The sequence below is a fragment of the Myxocyprinus asiaticus genome, chromosome 3, assembly GCF_019703515.2.
Source record: "Myxocyprinus asiaticus isolate MX2 ecotype Aquarium Trade chromosome 3, UBuf_Myxa_2, whole genome shotgun sequence".
Classification (NCBI taxonomy): domain Eukaryota; kingdom Metazoa; phylum Chordata; class Actinopteri; order Cypriniformes; family Catostomidae; genus Myxocyprinus; species Myxocyprinus asiaticus.
Window position 1 is genome coordinate 25,541,472 of NC_059346.1, and position 19,631 is coordinate 25,561,102.

At 46.9% G+C, this 19,631-nt stretch overlaps 1 protein-coding gene across 4 annotated transcripts in view; it reads left to right on the plus strand.

Annotated features, from left to right (window-relative positions):
- LOC127422083 (calcium/calmodulin-dependent protein kinase kinase 1-like) overlaps positions 1 to 19,631 on the plus strand; it is a 192,671-nt gene that overhangs the window by 165,243 nt on the left and 7,797 nt on the right. Inside the window, exons 15-16 of one of the 4 annotated variants that reach the window (XM_051665469.1) lie at positions 838 to 941; positions 19,304 to 19,351. In XM_051665469.1, the coding sequence (XP_051521429.1) occupies positions 838 to 941; positions 19,304 to 19,351 (152 nt within the window). Of the gene's footprint in view, positions 1 to 837; positions 946 to 1,143; positions 1,179 to 19,303; positions 19,352 to 19,631 lie in introns of those variants that run through there. The other 3 variants (XM_051665477.1, XM_051665479.1, XM_051665473.1) reach the window with 3 other exon arrangements.

Here is a 19,631-nt window from a genome sequence, read left to right on the forward strand (position 1 = left end):
GTAGGCTAAATGAAAGATACAGCTCCATGGCACTGCAGAATGAACTTTAAGCAGCCTCCAGAGACGGCAAGTGGCAGTGGTGGTGTGCATACCTTCATAAAAAATAATTGTTTCGAAATTCAGAACCATGTTGTCCGCCAGATACGTCTGGTGTGCGACCCCCTTTAATTTACCCTGCTGCTCACACTTTACCAAAATTGTGTTTAGAAATATGTTTGAAGAGACAAAGACTACTGTGCAGTAAGCAGCCCTATGTATTTCTGAAAAAATGCTGATATATATCTAATATAATCATCTGGAAAATTTTCTGATTATCGATGCGTGAAAAAGGCATCGAACCCAAGCCTAATTTTTTCATTAAGTTGCATAGAGCTGTTCAGTTTGTGGTCCTAAAACCCTAAAGTTATTCTTAAAAGAAGCAATGGGTTTCCTCAGGAATTTCCAATGGGTTTTTAAAATAGCGGTTTGCTATTAATAAAGAGACTGGCATGTTTTGCTCTACAACATAAACAACAAATGCAAGGATGTGACTGAACATGCTTGCACATAAAAGTCCTTATATAGAAACTTGTTAGCAAATAAGGTTTTTAACAGCACACAGTGGCTTTAAAATTGTGTGTACTTTGTGTCATTTATGCTGTAGAATGAAATGTGAGAAAATGTTAGGAAAAAGTAAGCTATATCACAGGTCATATTTTACTTCTAAATTGAAAACCACTATACTAAAAGCACATTGGAAAATCCAGCTGAACTGAACAGCTCGAATTCCACATGCCCTGTTCTGTACAATATATCTAAGTAAAATATATCTATCCTTTCCTTTATGTGCTACTGTAGATATTGGTCAAAGCCATGTTAAGGAAGCGTTCCTTTGGGAATCCATTTGAGTTTCCCAGCAGAAGAGAAGAGAGATCCATGTCTGCACCAGGCAGTCTGCTCATGTAAGTGTTCCAGACACACTTGTTTGTCTATGAACTACCCAAACAGACAAATTATATTGCCACCAATGGCCATCTGGAAATGTGTATATATATTGCAGCACAAATCCAAATGACTCTCCCTTTCCTCACAAGCCTTTTTTAAGAGGCTGAAATCTATGAAACATCACATCTCTTTCTTTTCTTTTTCTCTCTCACATTTAAGGTTATTTCAAACATCATGTCTATCTGTTTGAACAGGTAGGTGTGCTAATAGTCACCCATTACTTCTCCTGCCGCCGACATACGTTTCCATAGTAGCATGATTCAGCCGGTTTTTCTCTTGCAGTATGTGAGCGCTGCATTAAAATTTCTGGGACTTGATGTTTTCACAAGATTTTTCTGTCTAGAACTTTCTCCTCTGCAGTGCCCTGAGAAGAAGGCTGACTCCAATTCCATTATCAATCATTTAGATTTCATTTTCAGTCATTTACAGTATACAAGATTTTCAAGCATTTTTTAGATGAGAAGAGACTCAAGAGGAGGATGGTTTTATATTTCTTTCTTTTCTCTCTCTCTCTTTCTTTCTCTCTCTCTCTTTCTTTCTTTCTTTCTTTCTTTTTATTGATTTTGATCTTGTTTAAACCATGTATTTCCAACAGTTTTAAAAAAGGTGACAACAATAATTCCACTGTCAGTTTCTCTGGATGTTGTACTTTGCACTATTCCTTCCATGACAGTTATTCTCAAAGAGGCTTTTTGCTGTTATTCACTTGCAGCCTTACAGTATTTCTGCCCAGTAGACTGACAGTAAGTGTCTCCGTTAAGTCACTTCTGTCTCCACTCTGCTGTTACTCCCACATTAGAGGGGGTTTTGTCCAAGGACAGCACTTTTCCTCTCTGTGTGCTGCCTGTTATATGCCTGTCAGAATCAGCAGAGGGTTACTCCCTTTCTGCTGAACGCCCTAAATCAATACAAACATTCTAATTATCTCTCTGTGCATTGTAGATACAACCGAAGGCAAATAACCTTGCAAATATTTTAAAGTTGTGCAAAGCGCTCTTTGTTTGTTCAGATGTGTCGTCCACATTGATTGCACATTTTGTCCAATCAAGACAGAAAGTCATTTGATTATCTGTAAACAAACCTGGTAAGGTCTATACATGTTTTGACTGGAAATTAGATGAATCAATGCAGTGACTCAGCAGACCAATGACTCCTTTACCGGGAGGCAGTTGAATGTATTTTAATTTACCTCCATAATTTTTTTATTACACATTTGCCACTGTTCCTTCTGAGTTCTAGTTTGTCTAAAATGGAGAAATGGAGGGCCTTCCGTCCCTTTAAATCTCTAACTGTCGGTAGTGCTTATTTACATATCATCCATAATTCAGGGTCAGGTTGAATACACTACTTGCTGCACCCTTAACATTAACCTTTCTCATCTAAACATGTACACTTAGATGCAGAACACACACTCTGTCCCTCCCTATCTGAAGCATTCATGTACACTCAATTGACTGCAGTTGTTCCTCTGTGTCAGCAAGCAGTATTTTCTTGAAAAACTCATTAAAGTCGCATTCATTATGGTACATTATTTCTCCATCTCTCTCTTTCTTTCTTTATTTCTCTCACTATGGTGGTTTAGATGTTCAGTTTGTCTGTGTATTCCCAGGCCTCTGAAATCATCTTTCCTTTCAAGGCAAAACAGCTCAAATCCGGCTTGACACAATAAAGTGAAAAGTGATAAATCCTCTTCCACGTGAAGAGGGATTCACAAGGGGTGTTCAGTCTCAGTACGTTTACATGTGCAGTTATAATCGAGCTACAGTGGGTTTTTGCATTGTCTTCATCTGTCTCTCCAAGTATGGCACAATGAGTAATCAAATATTTGAAGGAAGGATGTAAGCTTAGGGAAGAGCAGGTAATACACGTTGCGCATCACCTCGGTCTTTCGGAGCATGTGCACAATGGCAAGGTTATTTGTGGTTTGATTAATATGTATGTATACATGCTGGATGAAAATGGGCTACAATCGCATTATCTAGGTGTGTTGTACAATTTCAGTCAGACTATAGCATTTACATGACATTTTAAAAAGGCAAATTATTGTTTTAGTCTGACTGAAATCAAACTTTTATAGTGCATGTAAACATACTGACTGACTGCGATATTCAGCAATAACACGATTGTAAGTCATTCATTTTCAGTGATTGAGTTGGTGATTTGAGGAGACAGGCCACTTCTATTAAAATGAATGTGAGAAATTGGAACACCCAACGGTCAATGGATGGAGAAAAGGTAGTCCCACCTTACAGGTAAAAGAGCCAATAACCTTTTAGATACAGACATCACCTGTCAATCAACTTGAGAATGCGCATGCGCAGTAGCTGTACAAGCCGGGAAAATTGTGATTTTAGCGTAATCTGAATTAAAGAAGCAAAATTTATGATACCTGCATTGTCAGATTTTACTGCTGATTTGAAATATGTTCTTTGATCGTAATCTTGACCAACATTTTAGGAAATTTCAGTCTTTTCCCATTCTAGTAGATAGGAGCTGCACTTGTTTGCTGCTTGTTTAAAAATAGCTGCCTAGCCTGCCCAAGAACGTTACAAAGATGCCCAAAAAATGGACTGACTTGGAAAAAAGAATTTGGACATAAGCAGGGTTATAATGATAATGTGTTAAAGGGATAGTTCACCCAAAAACTAAAATTCTCTCATCATTTACTCACCCTCATGCCATCCCAGATGTGGATGACCTCCTTTACCTCCTTTTTGGAGCTTCAAAGGCCTGATCACCATTCACTTGCATTGTATGGACCTAGAGAAACGAGATATTCTTCTAAAAATCTTCGTTTGTGTTCTGCAGAAGCAAGAAAGTCATACACATCTGGGATGGCATGAGGGTGAGTAAATGATGAGAGAATTTTAGTTTTTGGGTGAACTATCCCTTTAACACATTATCATTATAACCCTGCTTATGTCCAAATTCTTTTTTCCAAGTCAGTCCATTTGGCAGCCATCTTTGTACTGACTTGGAAAAAAGAATTTGGACATAAGCAGGGTTATAATGATAATGTGTTAAAGGGATAGTTCACCCAAAAACTAAAATTCTCTCATCATTTACTCACCCTCATGCCATCCCAGATGTGGATGACCTCCTTTACCTCCTTTTTGGAGCTTCAAAGGCCTGATCACCATTCACTTGCATTGTATGGACCTAGAGAAACGAGATATTCTTCTAAAAATCTTCGTTTGTGTTCTGCAGAAGAAAGAAAGTCATACACATCTGGGATGGCATGAGGGTGAGTAAATGAAGAGAGAATTTTAATTTTTGGTTGAACTAAGCCTTTAAACTGAGCTGAAACCACAACACATTTATTGTTAGCTAAAGGAATAATCAAATAAGCCAACATTTTAAATAACGTCATGGTTACTGGTGTAACCTCCGTTCCCTGATGGAGGGAACGAGACGTTGGTGTCGATGTAGTGACACTAGGGGTCACTCTTGGGAGCCCGAGACACCTCTGGTCTTTGATAAAAGGCCAATGAAAATTGGCGAGTGGTATTTGCATGCCACTCCCCCGAACATACGGGTATAAAAGGAGCTGGTATGCAACCACTCATTCAGGTTTTACGCTGAGGAGCCGATATAAGGTCCGGCCATTTCAGCGGGTAGTTCAGCGTTGTGGCAGGAGGGACCAACGTCTCGTTCCCTCCATCAGGGAACGGAGGTTACACCAGTAACCATGAAGTTCCCTATCTGTCACTCACTCGACGTTGGTGTCGATGTAGTGACACTAGGGGTCCCTATACAAAACGCCACAAGGCTGAACTGTGTTACGTGAACTGGCGGTGTGTGGTGGGCAGACTTGCTGTGTGCCTCATAGCCAGCACACCAGGTCGACACGTAACCTCCCCCAACACAGTTATGAGTGTCGAACGGCCCTTTTTGGGGACAAGTCGACTACCCAGAGATAGAGACAGGCTTAACCCAGTCATGGCCTCTTTCCCCTTCTCTTTTTCCACTCCCTAAAAAAGAAGGGGGATTATCCGACTGGGCCGCCAGGTCTAGTCGGGGGGTGTCCCTCCCAAGGGGAGGACACCGCGGAGACCACACCTCGCCCCAAGAGAGGGGGGATATTTAAGTGGAAGAATACATCACATGGTCTTTCCAACCATGTGGAGAGCCTTCAAGGTAGATCCTACCCAATGGGGGAGGAGTTACTACAACATGGAGACTGAGGGGCTCTGCCCAAGGAAGACGCAGTTTGCCAGTAGGGAAACGAACTAGCGGAAGATATAGATCGCATGGGGTTAGCCTTACAGGGAACCGCCACATGCGGAGCACCTACCCCAGAACCGGGCTCTTAGTTAGCGCGTGTACTGGGCCGGCAGCGAGTCTCTCCGAAAACTCGACTGCCACAGGGCTCGGAGGAAGTCAACCAGGGAACAACCTTTGTGAACACTACTGGGAATTAACAGCGCACGTCTTCAGCTCAAAAGGAGGTGGAAGGCGCTATGTGCAAGCAATACACCCGGCCGGCTATCCCGGGCTTATCCGCTTGTGTTGCGTGCCACTACCTGGGATGAAACCGGTTCCACCCGGAGGTTGTAAAACCTTGCAAAGGTGTTGGGTGTTGCCCAGCCCGCTGCTCTGCAATGTCTGTTAGAGAGGCACCTCTGGCCAGGGCCCAAGAAGCCGCTACACCACGAGTAGAATGGGCTCGTAGCCCTACCGGGGGCGGCATGTTTTGGGCGAGACATGCCATAGTTATGGCGTCAATGAGCCAGTGGGCGATCCTCTGCTTGGAGACAGCACTTCCTTTCCGCTGTGCACCGAAGCAGACAAAGAGCTGCTCAGAGAGTCTAAAGCTCTGCGTGCGATCCAAATAGATGCGCAAAGCGCGCACCGGACACAGCAACGCCAGGCTGGGTCTGCCTCCTCCTGGGGCAGCGCTTGCAGGTTCACCACCTGGTCTCTAAAAGGAGTGGTGGGAACCTTGGGCACATAGCCCGGTCGGGGGTCTCAGGATCACGTGAGAATAGCCCGGACCGAACTCCAGGCACATTTCGCTGACAGAGAACGCTTGCAGGTCACCTACCCTCTTGATGGAAGTGAGCGCAGTCAGGAGGGCAGTCTTCAAGGAGAGTGCCTTAAGCCCGGCTGACTGCAAAACTCAAAGGGGGCTCTCTGTAGACCCTGAAAAACTACAGAGGTCCGATGAGGGAACAAGGCGTGGCCTGGAGGGATTCAGCCTCCTGGTGCCTCTTAGGAACCTGATGATCAGATCATGCTTCCCTAAGGACTCACCGTCGACTGCGTCATGGCGTGCTGCTATGGCAGCAACGTACACCTTCAAGGTGGAAGGGGACAGCCTCCCTTCCAACCTCTCTTGCAGGAAGGAAAGCACTGATCTGACTGCGCACCTCTGGGGGTCTTCCTGATGGGAAGAACACCACTTAGCGAACAGACACCACTTAAAGGCATACAGGCGCCTCGTAGAGGGAGCCCTAGCCTGAGTGAATGTGTCTACCACCGCAGGTGGGAGACGGCTTAGGTCTTCTGCGTCCCGTCCAGGGGCCAGACATGGAGATTCCAGAGGTCTGGGCGCGGGTGCCGAATGGTGCCCGGGGGGAGCTGTCACGAGGAGCGTGAGGTCCGAGCACCACGTCTGGGCGGGCCAGTAGGGTGCTTACCAGGACGACCTTCTCCTCGTCCTCCCTGACCTTGCACAGGGTCTGTGCGAGCAGGCTCACTGGGGAAAACGCATATTTGCGAATGCCAGGGGACCAGCTGTGCCAGCGCGTCTATGCCGAGGAAGGCCTCGGTGAGGGCGTACCAGAGCGGGCAGTGGGAGGATTCTTGGGAGGCGAACAGGTGCACCTGTGCCTGACTGAATCGACTCCAAATCAGCTGGACCACCTGAAGGTGGAGTCTCCACTCTCCCCTGCGGGGAACCTGCCGTGACAGCGCGTCCGCTGTAACGTTGAGGTTGCCCGGGATATGAGTGGCTCGCAGCGACTTGAGGTGCTGCTGACTCCGGAGGAGGAGACGGCGGGCGAGTTGTGACATACAGCGGGAGCGCAGACCGCCTTGGCGGTTGACATATGCTACCGCTGCCGTGCTGTCTGTCCGAACTAGCACGTGCTTGCCCTGGATCAACGGCCGGAACCTCCGCAGGGCGAGCAGAATTGCCAGTAACTCGAGGCAGTTGATGTGCCAACGCAGCCGCGGACCCGTCCAGAGGCCGGTGGCTGCGTGCCCGTTGCAAACAGCGCCCCAGCCCGTCTTGGAGGCGTCTGTCGTGACCACGATGCGCCTGGAGACCAGTTCTAGAGGAACACCTGCTCGTAGAAACGAGAGGTCGGTCCAAGGGCTGAAAAGACGGTGACAGACCGGTGTAATGGCCACGCGGTGTGTCCCGTGGCGCCATTCCCGTCTCGGGACTCGAGTCTGGAGCCAGTGCTGAAGCGGCCTCATATGCATCAACCCGAGCGGGGTGGCCACCGCCGAGGACACCATATGTCCCAGGAGCCTCTGAAAATGTTTCAGTGGAACCGCTGTTTTCTGTTTGAACGCCTTCAAACAGGCCAGCACCGACTGGGCGCGCTCGTTCATAAGGTGCGCCGTCAAGGAGACTGAGTCCAACTCCAAACCGAGAAAAGAGATGCTCTGAACCGGGAGGAGCTTGCTCTTTTCCCAGCTGACCCGAAGCCCTAGTCGGCTGAGGTGTGAGAGCACCAGGTCCCTGTGTGCGCATAACCCGTCTCGAGAGTGAGCTAGGATTAGCCAGTCGTCGAGATAGTTGAGAATGCGAATGCCCACCTCCCTTAACGGGGCAAGGGCAGCCTCTGCGATCTTCGTAAAGACGCGAGGAGACAGGGACAGGCCGAAAGGGAGGACTTGTACCGATACGCCTGACCCTCAAACGCAAACCGCAGGAAGGGTCTGTGTCGAGGAAGGATCGAGACGTGAAAGTACGCATCCTTCGGGTCTACCGCCGCGAACCAATCTTGATGCCGGACGCTCGCTAGAATGCGTCTTTGCGTCAGCATCTTGAACGGGAGTCTGTGTAAGGCCCGGTTCAGTACTCGCAGGTCCAAGATTGGCCGCAACCCACCGCCTTTTTTCGGTACAATGAAGTAGGGGCTGTAAAACCCCCTCTTCATCTCGGCTGGAGGGACAGGTTCTATCGCGTCCTTCCGTAGGAGGGTAGCGATCTCCGCGCAAGGTAGCAGCGTTTCCATCTTTCACCAAGGTGAAGTGGACACCGCTGGACCTGGGCGGATGCCCAGCGAAGTGAATCGTGCAGCCGAGTCGGACGGTCCGGACCAGCCCTCGCGACGGACTGGAAAGCGCAAGCCATGCACCCGAGTTCCGCGCAAGGGGGACCAAAGGGACAACGTCATCGGATGTACCGGCGGGTGGGGCCTCGCGGCGGGGCGGAGCCCGAGGTGCCACACCCCATCGTGGCCGTGCTGAGTCAGAGGACATCGAAGCACTTACCTGGCTCCTTGTGACCACCCCCGGAACAGCCTGGGACGGGGGAGGAAGAGGCCTGTCCTCATGACCCGTGGAGACTGTCACATCGGGGGCAGATTTGTGCCACAGCTGGGCGCTTAGGGCGGGAGACCGCCGCTGGAGCGCCAACCTGCCAAATGGAGTGGTGGACGGTGGTCGTGATGCCAGCCGTACACACCGAATATGTGACCCAGGGAACAAGGAAACCACTCTTGTGGAGCTCTTGAGTACTGCAGCCACTTGGGCATGCAGCGCAATTAAATGCAAAAGGTAACAAAAAGAAGATCTGCTTACCAGCTCCAGAGCAGCGGGTTTCGTTGTCCCTGGGTCGCCCGTCTCAGGGGCGCTTCGAAGACCTCCGTGGGTTCTTCGGTGCCGGCTGTGAGACGGGTGGCGTCGGCTTCCTGCGGTGGGCTCCACGCCGGGGCCGGGCCGGAGGGGCGGGCTGCGGCGGAGCCGGTGCAGTCACAGCAGGGGGACGCCCTCGGCGATGAGTAGATGGGGGGATCTTGAGCCACGCCGGGGCAGGACAAGCCGGCTAGCACCCATCTACTGCTCTACCATCGAGAACTGCTGGGCAAAGTCCTCGACAGTGTCGCCGAATAGGCCCGCCTGGAAAATGGGGGCAGCAAGGGATCGTGTCCTGTTGGCCTCACCCATCTTGACCAAGTTGAGCCAAAGGTGGCGCTCCTGGACCACTAGTGTGGCCATCGTCCGCCCGGGAGACCGTGCCGTGACCTCCGTCGCTCGGAGAGCGAGGTCGGTCGTCGAGCACAGTTCCTGCATCAATCCCGGGGCGGAACTACCCTCGTGCAGTTCCTTTAGCGCCTTGGCAGACTTGCAGGAGAGCCATGGCGTGCAGGGCGGAGGCGGCTTGTCCAGCAGCGCCGTAGGCTTCGACCGTCAGAGACGACGTAAACCTACAGGCCTTGGACGGGGCTTTGGGCACCCACGCCAGGTGGCGGCGCTCTGCGGGCATAGGTGCACCGCGAGCGCCTTTATCCACCGGGGGATTGCCGAATAACCCTTGGCCGCCCCACCATCGAGGGTAGTGAGAGCGGGGAAGCTGAAAAGATCGGGACCGGGCAGTAAAAGGTGCCTCCCGCGATCTTGTCAGCTCTTCATGCACTTCCGGGAAGAAAGGAACGGGGCGGGGCGTGGCTTTGAGCGGCGCCGCGAGCCCAGGAACCAATCACAGAGCCGCGAGGGTTCAGGGAAGAGCGGTGAAATCCACTCTAACCGACGCTCGCGGCTGTCCGGGAAAGCATGTCGTCATCTCCGCGTCAGCCTGTGACTGGGCGATCGACCCCGAAGGGAGGAGCCCAGCCGAGGCTTCCGACTGGACGAGCCCGCTCTCCGATGCTGCGCTCGAGAGCTCATCACTTTCGCGGGCTCCGAATAAGAGGTCGAACTCGCCGTGAGACGAGCCGGCGGACTCACCCGGAAGCCCGATCGGGGCAGACGAGCGTGCTGGGGGATGGGAGTTCCGCGGGGGGATACCCGGCGGAGGCGGTCCCATTGGGGTCCCCAAATCGCCCCCAGTGCTAGCCGCGCTGGCCTCAAACCCGTGGGTAAAAGGACCAAGGCGGGAGCCTCTGGGGTGGCTCGCTTCCTTACGAAGGCGAGCCGCGACCGCAACGTTGCCATGGACACATTCTCGCAATGAGAATGTGACCATCCACGAACGCTGTCTCCGCGTGAGCAGTGCCCAGACACGAAAGACAGTGATCGTGACCGTTAGAAGGCGAGAGATAACGAGCACAACCAGGAATAACACACAATCGGAAAAGCATCTTTAAAAAGACGCGTCTTTAAAAAGACGTTCCGTGTGTGCGCTCTTTTAGAGAAATATATACTCTTTTAGAGGGGAAAAATGCTCTTTCAGAAAATATACTCTCTAGTTTTTCTGCCGAAGCGCCCAGGGGCGTTCTCTGCAGTGCACCAGTGCAGAGGAGGGAGAAGCCGCTGAAATGCGCCGTCAGATCCAGCAGGTGAATGAACAGTAGTATTCAGCTCAATGAGCATGACCGTTCGGCTCCGAAGAGAAAATCTGAATGAGTGGTTGCATACCAGCTCCTTTTATACCCGTATGTTCGGGGGAGTGGCATGCAAATACCACTCGCCAATTTTCATTGGCCTTTTATCAAAGACCAGAGGTGTCTCGGGCTCCCAAGAGTGACCCCTAGTGTCACTACATCGACACCAACGTCGAGTGAGTGACAGATAGGGAACTGAACACACAAGGGATGGGTGATCTTTATTAATGAGGGGTGTTCTAATTCTGCGTAAATCTCCTGAGTTTTCTGCATATTTTTGCTTGCGCAGATTCCGTGTACGCCTGGTCATGAGCCACAGCAACCATTGGCGATCATGTCAACAGTTGAACTATGTACTATGAACTATCTATGAAATTAAGCAGTGATACAATGCTTTGAAGACCAGTGGGAGTGCAGAAGAGAAGCTCATATGATCTGCCTCCTGATACAGAATTTTTTCACTTGGTTACTATTGCTGCATCACATCATGCTTGGTTTCCCTACCCACAGTCAAATCTCATTGGTCCAAAATGCTGCTTCATAGCTGAATATAATAACCATCAAATGTGTTCTTATTGGCTGTGATTTTGTCATTTCGTGCAACATTTTGCTGTCAATGTAGACAGAGAAATGACTGAATGCTGGAAAGTTGTGTCATGCCTGGTTAGGACTTGGTATTAAGCCATACAGATCACTGAACCGACCCAGCCTGGGACCAGAATTTACCATACCGCTAGACATTTGTTGGCTGCGATGAAAATGTGGCTTGTGCATTTTTACACTTCAGCATTTTTTCATGCCTTAATAAGATAAAAATCTCTCTCATTTTTACACGTGGAGAGTACAGGTTAAGTGTGGGTAACCTAATAATGTGCTCATGAAGCTCAGACTGGGGTTGGTTTATAAAATTTGCAGTTGGTATTTGTCAAACACAGGGTGAATGCTGGACAAATATTTGTGGCATAGTTTATTTTTATTGTATTTTTTTATTTTTATGAGTTTGCAAAAAAATTGTTTGGGGTGTATGCTTCTCTCTTCAGAAGGGACATGATGCTAATGCTGTCTGTCTTTGACTGGACTGAAACTAGACTGACAGTAAAGTTGTATATCTGACTGTAATCTTTTATCATCAATTATCAGAGAAGTGCTACTTTCTCAAATTGACTTTTATTGTAGCCCTTGACTTGAATGTTGTATACAGGGTTCCCACTCTTTTCAACCAATGAATTTCCATAACTTTTCCATGATTGAAAGCTAATTTCCATGCCCAAACATTTAGCATTTAATTCTGAAAATGGCACCGAAATCACATAATCGCAAATTAGTAAAAATCAAAACCACACCATTGTTTGATAAAAGTTAAACTGAAAACATTTTATTTTAAATTTAATCCATACGAACAGATTGCATGAATCCTAAAATGGGAGGGGATTAGTGGCATATCGTTGTCTCTAAGGGTGTTCTCATACTTGATCCGATTGCTTTGACCGCACCAGAGTTCGTTTTCTACCCCCTCCCCCTGCTGGTCTCTGTTAACATCATATTATTTGGGTCCAAACCACGGTCCGATTACTTAATTAACGTGAATACAAGCAGCAGCTGTTTGTAATAAACCACTGTATGATGTGTGAAAGAATCCAATGTCCAGTCTTGTTTATTCTTTGAAGCTTTACTGAACATTTGTCAAACTCTTAACAACTGTTAGGCTGCAGTGCCATGCACACACACTCAACACGCTCTCTCTCTGTCGCTCCCCTTACACGTCATCACTTTACGTAATTTCTACAACATAACTAATCCTCAGCCTGTTACATCTCCCTCCTTTTCTCGAAACTCTTGGTTGAGCTTTGTGACAGCAGTTTCATTATGTTCCTTCAAACATACATAACAACTTTTAAGCATAACATTTTCTCTTCTCCTATGTAGAGCTTATACAATCTCAAATGAACCAATGTTAACTAGACATGGTTTAATTTGTTAACAGAACTTTGTATATTGCGAGCTATAATCAACATTTCTCCAAATAACTATACCATGCATTTCTGTCTCTTATCTTTCTTTCTCTCTCCTCCTTTCTTTATAGGTCTAGAATTTGTGGCAGTCTGCTAATCCTACCAGACCTGGTTCATATTAGTCCATCAGGAACCTTTGGTTTTGTTCACTTTGTTCTGAAATATTGTCTTGTGTTTTGTTCAGTGTTTTATCAACACTCTGCGTAGTTGTGAGTGTGGTCTCTTGCTGTGGATTATGTACAGATGTTGTTATTGGTGGTTTTTCTGCTGGCACCTCTTGGAGGTGACGCCTGTTGCGGCATAATATGCCCCCCTGCTCTGTCTCCAACAGGTACAATCGTGGTGTAATACTTCCTTTTGTCACAACGGCCTTTGTTAACCAGGCTTTCTGAGTGTCCACTTTGGTAAGGACAGTCCCTGGATATAGGAGGGGTAAGTTTTTCACACCATGACGCTGGTTATAGTAGTTAGCCTGTTTCCTTTTTCTGGCTGCATCGTTTTGTCTGATGTCTTTTTTGTTTGGCCATTTAGGTAACAGATTTCTGTCAAGGGTGGGTAGGGTTGTTTGGATCTTGCGACCCATCAGGAGTTCTGCTGGACTTGCTTCTGTACTGCTGCATGGAGTGGATCTGTAATACATAAGTGCTAGGAGGGGGTATTTTTGCTTTTGGATTCTCATAGCTATTTGTACGGCTCTTTCAGCGTGCCCATTCCACGAGCCAGTTCTTTGAACTCTGCACTGGTGAATTGTGGCCCGTTGTCGCTGACCACTTCCTCTGATATCCCATAACGGGCAAAAGTGGCTTTCAGTTTTTGCACTACCTGTGTACTGGTAGTAGTGGGCATGTACATTACCTCCAGAAAACATGAATAGTAGTCCAAGATGACTGGATAGGTCTGTTTGTTGTATTCGTACAGATCCATTCCAATCCTCTTCCATGGCCTTTCAGGAAGAGGCGTGGAAATCAGTGGTTCTCTGGACTGAGCTCTTCTCAATTCTTGACAGGACTGGCAAGACAATACTTTGAGTTTAATCTGGGTCGATATGCCGGGCCACCATACTGAGGTGTTTGCTCTTTCTCTGCATTTGCTCAGACCCTGATGTCCATCGTGTATGCAATCTATGATCTCAGCCCTCAAAATTTTAAGTATGACCATTCTGTTGCCCCTGGTGACAATTCCATCTTGAATTGACAGTTCATTTCTCATGGGGAAAAAAATGTGCTCAAGCCAACCTGACTGGATGTACGTAATTACCTTTTGCAGGCTTTCGTCTTCAGCAGTACTAGACCTGATGATGTCTACAACATGTCTACGATGCAGACCATGCATGTACTTTTCGAATCTCTCACACGATCATACACTGGCCAGGCACTCTTTCTCTATTTGAGCATACCTGATTTCAGCATCACTCAGTCGTCTGGAGCAATAGGCCACCGGTCTCTACTCTTGTTGTGCAGCAGCATCAGTACACCACCAATTCCATAGCTGCTTGCATCTGCCGACACCATGGTTGGTTTTCTTGCATCATAAAATGCTAATGTGGGTGAGGACATGAGAAGTCTTTTTATCTCTTGAAAAGCTGCTTGTTGCGCTGGACCCCATGTCCATGTTGATTTGGCTTTCAGCAGATCATAGAGTGGCCGTCCCACCTCTGCTAAGTTGGGGATATACCTTCCCAGGTAATTGACCATCCTGAGATGTCTTTTTAACCCCTGTGCGTTGTCTGGTGGAGGCAGTTTGTTAATAGCTGATACTTCGCACCCCGTCTGCACTAATTTCATGGCCCAGGAAGTGTAGCTTTTCTTGCCTCAACCTGCACTTTTCTGTGTTCAACCTCGGCCCTGCCGAATGCAGTCGTTCCATCACTAACTGTCGCTGGTCGTGCTCCGCCACGTTTCCTCCATGGATGATAATGTCATCCATGTAAACATCGGCCCATTCCAGGCCTTCCAGAGTTTCCATCATTTTCCTTTGGAAAATTTCAGGGGCGCTGGAAATTCCAAAGGGTAGGCGTTTGAAACAGTACCTAGCAAAAGGAGTAATAAATGTTGTCAGTCTCTGGCTGTCATTATCCAGCAGTATTTGCCAGAACCCTGCAGCTGCATCCAGTGTGGAAAACACTGTGGCTCCATTCAGCTTTGCTGTGGTCTCCTCTGCAGTGGGTAAGACAAACCTTTCTCTCTTGACAGCTTTATTCAATTTCCTGAGGTCGACACATATCCGCACCTGTCCCGACTTATTGGGAGCTGACACTATCGGCGCACACCATTCTGTGGGCTCTGTCACTTTCTCTATGATGCCCTCGGCTTTCATCCTGTCCAGTTCCTCCTTAACTGGTTTCATGAGGGGAATTGGGATCCTGCGTGCAGCATATACTGTGTAGGGCTGTGCATTATCTTGTAACGAGATCTTGGCTATGTTTTTAGTAAGCCCACTTCCATTACAGCACTGTGCACCTCCTGAATTCTTTTCACCAGCCCCATCAGCTCAGCTACCGACTGACTAAGTAGGTTGATGGTGGTCTCCCCTCTGATAACAAACACTTTAAATGAGTACCAGTTGTTTTTGTACTCTTATGTGTGCTGTAAACTGGCCGATACAGTTCAGACGGCCACCTGGGCTATTCAGTACAGTCTTAGCCTTGAGCAATCTTTTCTCAGGCTTGAGCATTCTAAATGCTTTTTCAGTCATAATGCACACATCGGCACCGGTGTCTATTTTAAAGCTAACCGGTGTACTACTGATTTCTAGTTGCACTGTCCATTCATTATATGAGGTTGTGCTGTCGACTGAGCCCAGAAAGTGATAATTCACTATCTCTTATTTCACTTACCACTTTGCTTTTGCACATCTTTTCCCAGTGCCCTGCATCTGTTGCATGAGAACTTCAACGCTGGGCAGTCTGATTTTCTGTGCATTTCTTTTCCACATCTGCCGCATACTTTCTCTTGTTCGTTGTCCCTGGAACATTGTTTGAACTTCGGCCCTGGGGCGTGTTGCTTCCGATGTGTGTGTCTTTTGTGTGCTACCTCTTGAATACTGCATGCAGCCTCTCCATGTGCGCTAACTTGTGCTTTCACCTCCTCCGACTGGCGGGTTTCCTGCACCGTCATTTCGAGTGTGAGACTTGGAATGAGCTGCAGTTTGTGTGACAATTCTTTGTCCTGGATTCCTACCATGATTCGGTCTCTAATGTGTTCCTCACGAGCAGACCCGAAATTGCAGTGCTCTGACAGTTCATAAAGGGCGCGGATGAAAGATTCCATTCTCTCCCCTGGACGTTGTACACGCTGATAGAAGCATGCCCTTTTGTGGGTCACATTGCGCTTTGGTATGAAATACGCATCAAACTTATTGAGGACCACTTAGAACTTCTTATCATCTCCTTCCGCATTGAAGGTGAATGAGCTGAAGATATTCTCCGCTTCACCCCCTAAAGCGTAGATAAGGGTTCTTACTTGTACACTGCCATCCTCTTTATCCAACTTTGTCGCCGTTCTGTACAGTGTAAACCGCTTTTTCCAGTCAGTCCATTCCGCTGGTCTCTCGAAGCAAAAGCTTTCTGGTGGGTTAAACTTCGCCATCCGACGATCGGCACTTCTGACACCATGTAATAAACCACTGTATGATGTGTGAAAGAATCCAGTGTCCAGTCTTGTTTATTCTTTGAAGCTTTACTGAACCTTTGTCAAACTCTTAACAGCTGTTAGGCAGCAGTGCCACGCACACACACTCAACACGCTCTCTCTCTGTTGCTTATCACGTCATCACGTTACGTCATTTCTACAACATAACTAATCCTCAGCCTATCACAGTTTACTATTATAACTAGGCAAATCAAGAACTCTATTAAAGTATTCATCTCTTTGGATTTACCACCAAAACTTTACATACACAGAACAACACTTGTGTTTGTCTCCTACGGATAAATTGTATGTGCATTAATGTGATGAATATTAGCATTCATCTGCCGCGAGCCTGCGGATACATTGCAAGAGATGTGAAAAATGTGAGCTGCTCTCTGAAAAATGTGAGCTGCTCTCTGAAAAATGTGAGCTGCTCTCTGAAGGGGATTTATTTGGACATAAGCAGGTATGAGAAATGCATTATACCATAATAATTGCGATCGGGAGCTTGCAAAGATGCAAATTATACGTCATCACTGGTGGTTCACTTCGCGATTTAGTAAGATTGCATTTATATCAGCAGCGAACCATACTGGAGTTCACACGAACCATACCCCAGACCACCTTCACAAACGGATGAGGTTGCAGTTCCTGGGTGCGCACCCAAGTTCGGAAAACAACGTTCACATTATCCAAACGAACCGAACTTTGACGTCATTTGAACCCCATGTGCGCACCAAAAGTGCTTGTGTGAAAGCACCACAATTGGTCAGGTATTCTAAATAACATGATAATCTATATTTTAAACTCTTCACTGTGTGTTTTTAATCCAGTGCAACATAACACCCCGATTAAATATTTTAGGACAGAGCATAATAAATAGAAATATATTTGTAAAAAATCCATGATTTTTCCATTACTTTGAAGATTTTACTAATTTCCATGACTTTTCCAGGCCTGGAAATCACAATTTTAAAATTCCCTGATATTTCTAGGTTTTCCATGACCATGGGAACCCTGTGTATAATGTAGACAATTAAAGAAACAGTTCACATACAAATTATGTCATTTATTTACACAATAGCCACTTTTCCACTATCGGGCCAGTGCGAGCCAAGGCTATCAACTGGTCACCTGGGGCCAATAGCCTCGGACCTCGAGTCGCGAGACCAAAATAGATATGCATTCCCACCATCAGGCCAATAGCCCCGCAGCGTTGCCCTAAAACCCGCCCTGGTGCCAATCTCACACACCCCACCCATTTCACAAGCAAGAGGGAAACTCAAGCTGAGCTATCAGACTCTGTAGATTGGCTAGCCCTCAAATTAACCCATATTTTTCACTGTATCCACAACTCTCTTAAGTTTTCCTGTACTTTTGTGCACTGGATACACAACTTGGCAAGTTCAGTGACAATAATATTATATAAACAATATACTTAATCACTTCTTCGTTTCGGCAGATGCCATTGATCTGACGTTGCACATTTTCATCAGCCCAAATATTGAGTTGAGTCATGATTTAGTCAACTGACCAGTACTGACGCTTCTACATTCTCTGTTGATCTTTTTAGGTAAGCTTATAGCTAGATATGAAAAATTGGGAAATGATTATCTTGGTGCTGACCCTCCGGCCTAACTCTAAACTCAAAGCTAAACTTTGCATTGACCCCACCTCAGTCCCCAGTTGACCTTCTTTGACCCAAGAGTAATCAGCAGGCCAAAGGCCATTGGCCCCGAGGAAGCCCCGAGGAGGCAAGATGAAGCCCTGTGAAGTGGCAGTGGGAACACAACTAGCTCTGGCATGCACTACCATGTCCTCATTTGGCCTGAGAGTTGAAACACGGCTAATGTCATGTCATTCCAAACTCGTACGACTGGCTTTCTTCCGAGGAACAAAAAAAAGGGCATTTTTGAAGAATAGCTTAGCCACTCTTTTCCATATAATGAAAGTAATTGAGGGGTGGGGGTGTCAATAAACAAAACCCTCATAGAAGTGTCCCATATGAAGTAACCTAGTCTTCTTAAGCCATATGACAGCTTTGTGTGAAAAACAGACTGAAATTGTTGTCAAGTTGTTGAAAATCCTCATATCTGCCTTAGCACTCTTTGCTGTGTTTATGATAGTTCACAAGAGAAGTCATGCCCAATTTGTGAACGAATTGTTCTTTTGAGTAGAATCTTTTCAATGACTCATCTGATCCAGTTAGCAAGCAGGTCTGAATAATTTGATCATGAATTGGACCGATTGGAATCTTGAGTTCAACTCACTGACTCTATCCGGTCGCAGTTTAAGACTTCAGAAGGAGGGGGCCTGGGTAGCTCAGCAAGTAAAGACGCTGACTAACACACCTGGAGTTGTAGGTTCAAATCCAGGGTGTGCTGAGTGACTCCAGTCAGGCTTCCTAAGAAGCAACCAATTGGCCCGGTTGCTAGGGTGGGTAGAGTCATGTTGGGTTAACCTCCTCATGGTCACTATAATTTGGTTCTTGCTCTCAGTGGGCGCATGGTGACTTATGCGTGGATGCCGCGGAGAATAGCGTGAGCCTCCACACGTGCTACGTCTCCGCAGTAACACGCTCAATAACCCATTTATGTGATAAGATGCGCGGATTCACTGTCTCAGGCATGGAGGCAACTGAGATTCGTCCTCCGCCACCCGGTTTGAGGTGAGTCACTACGCCACCACGAGGACTTCTCATTGGGAATTGGGCATGCGAAATTGGGGAGAAAAAAAAAAGACTTCAGAAGGCATGGAATATAGTGCATGAGTCATATTGACCACTTTTATAATACATTTATGGTGTTTGTTTTTTTGTTTTTTTTGAGCTTTACAGCCCCAATCCTCATTCACTTTCATTACATGGAAAAGATTGGCCATTATATTCTTCAAAAGTCCACCTGATGTGTTCCACATAAGAAAGTGAGTCATTTGGGTTTAGAATGACATGAGGGTGAGTAAATAATGACAGAATTTTCATTTTGGGGTGAACTATTCCTTTAACTATTAATTTAATTGCTATTCTTACCAACAATGACTTAACTGAAATCTTTTCTGAAGAGTCTGTAATGACCAGCTGTTGTATTTGAAACCTACCTCACATTCCCACTGAAAGCCCCGAGCTCTGATGCTCTCTTCAATTTCCTCCCCTTTCTCTGTCTCTCTCTCTCTGCTGCAGGGACTCGTGGCCATTCCGTCCTTCTTTTAAACTCCAGCCCTCATTAAGGTAACTTATTGTGATAGGTGGTCACTGTCATTTGTCACTCAAGCCTTGTATCAAATTCCCTGCCCCTCTCCATGCATTCCCATGGATCAGTGAAAGTGTGAGTCAAATCATCCCCCATCCTGTCCTTGTGTGCCATTTCAGTGAAGGTATTGGATAATATTGTTAGGAAAGTCCAATTCTGCGAAACACCTGTCATGTGTATCTTCCCAATATCTTATTGAATCCCATTACGTATGGTTCTCAGGCCACTGTGTGCTGTTGTGTCTATAATGATGTCTGC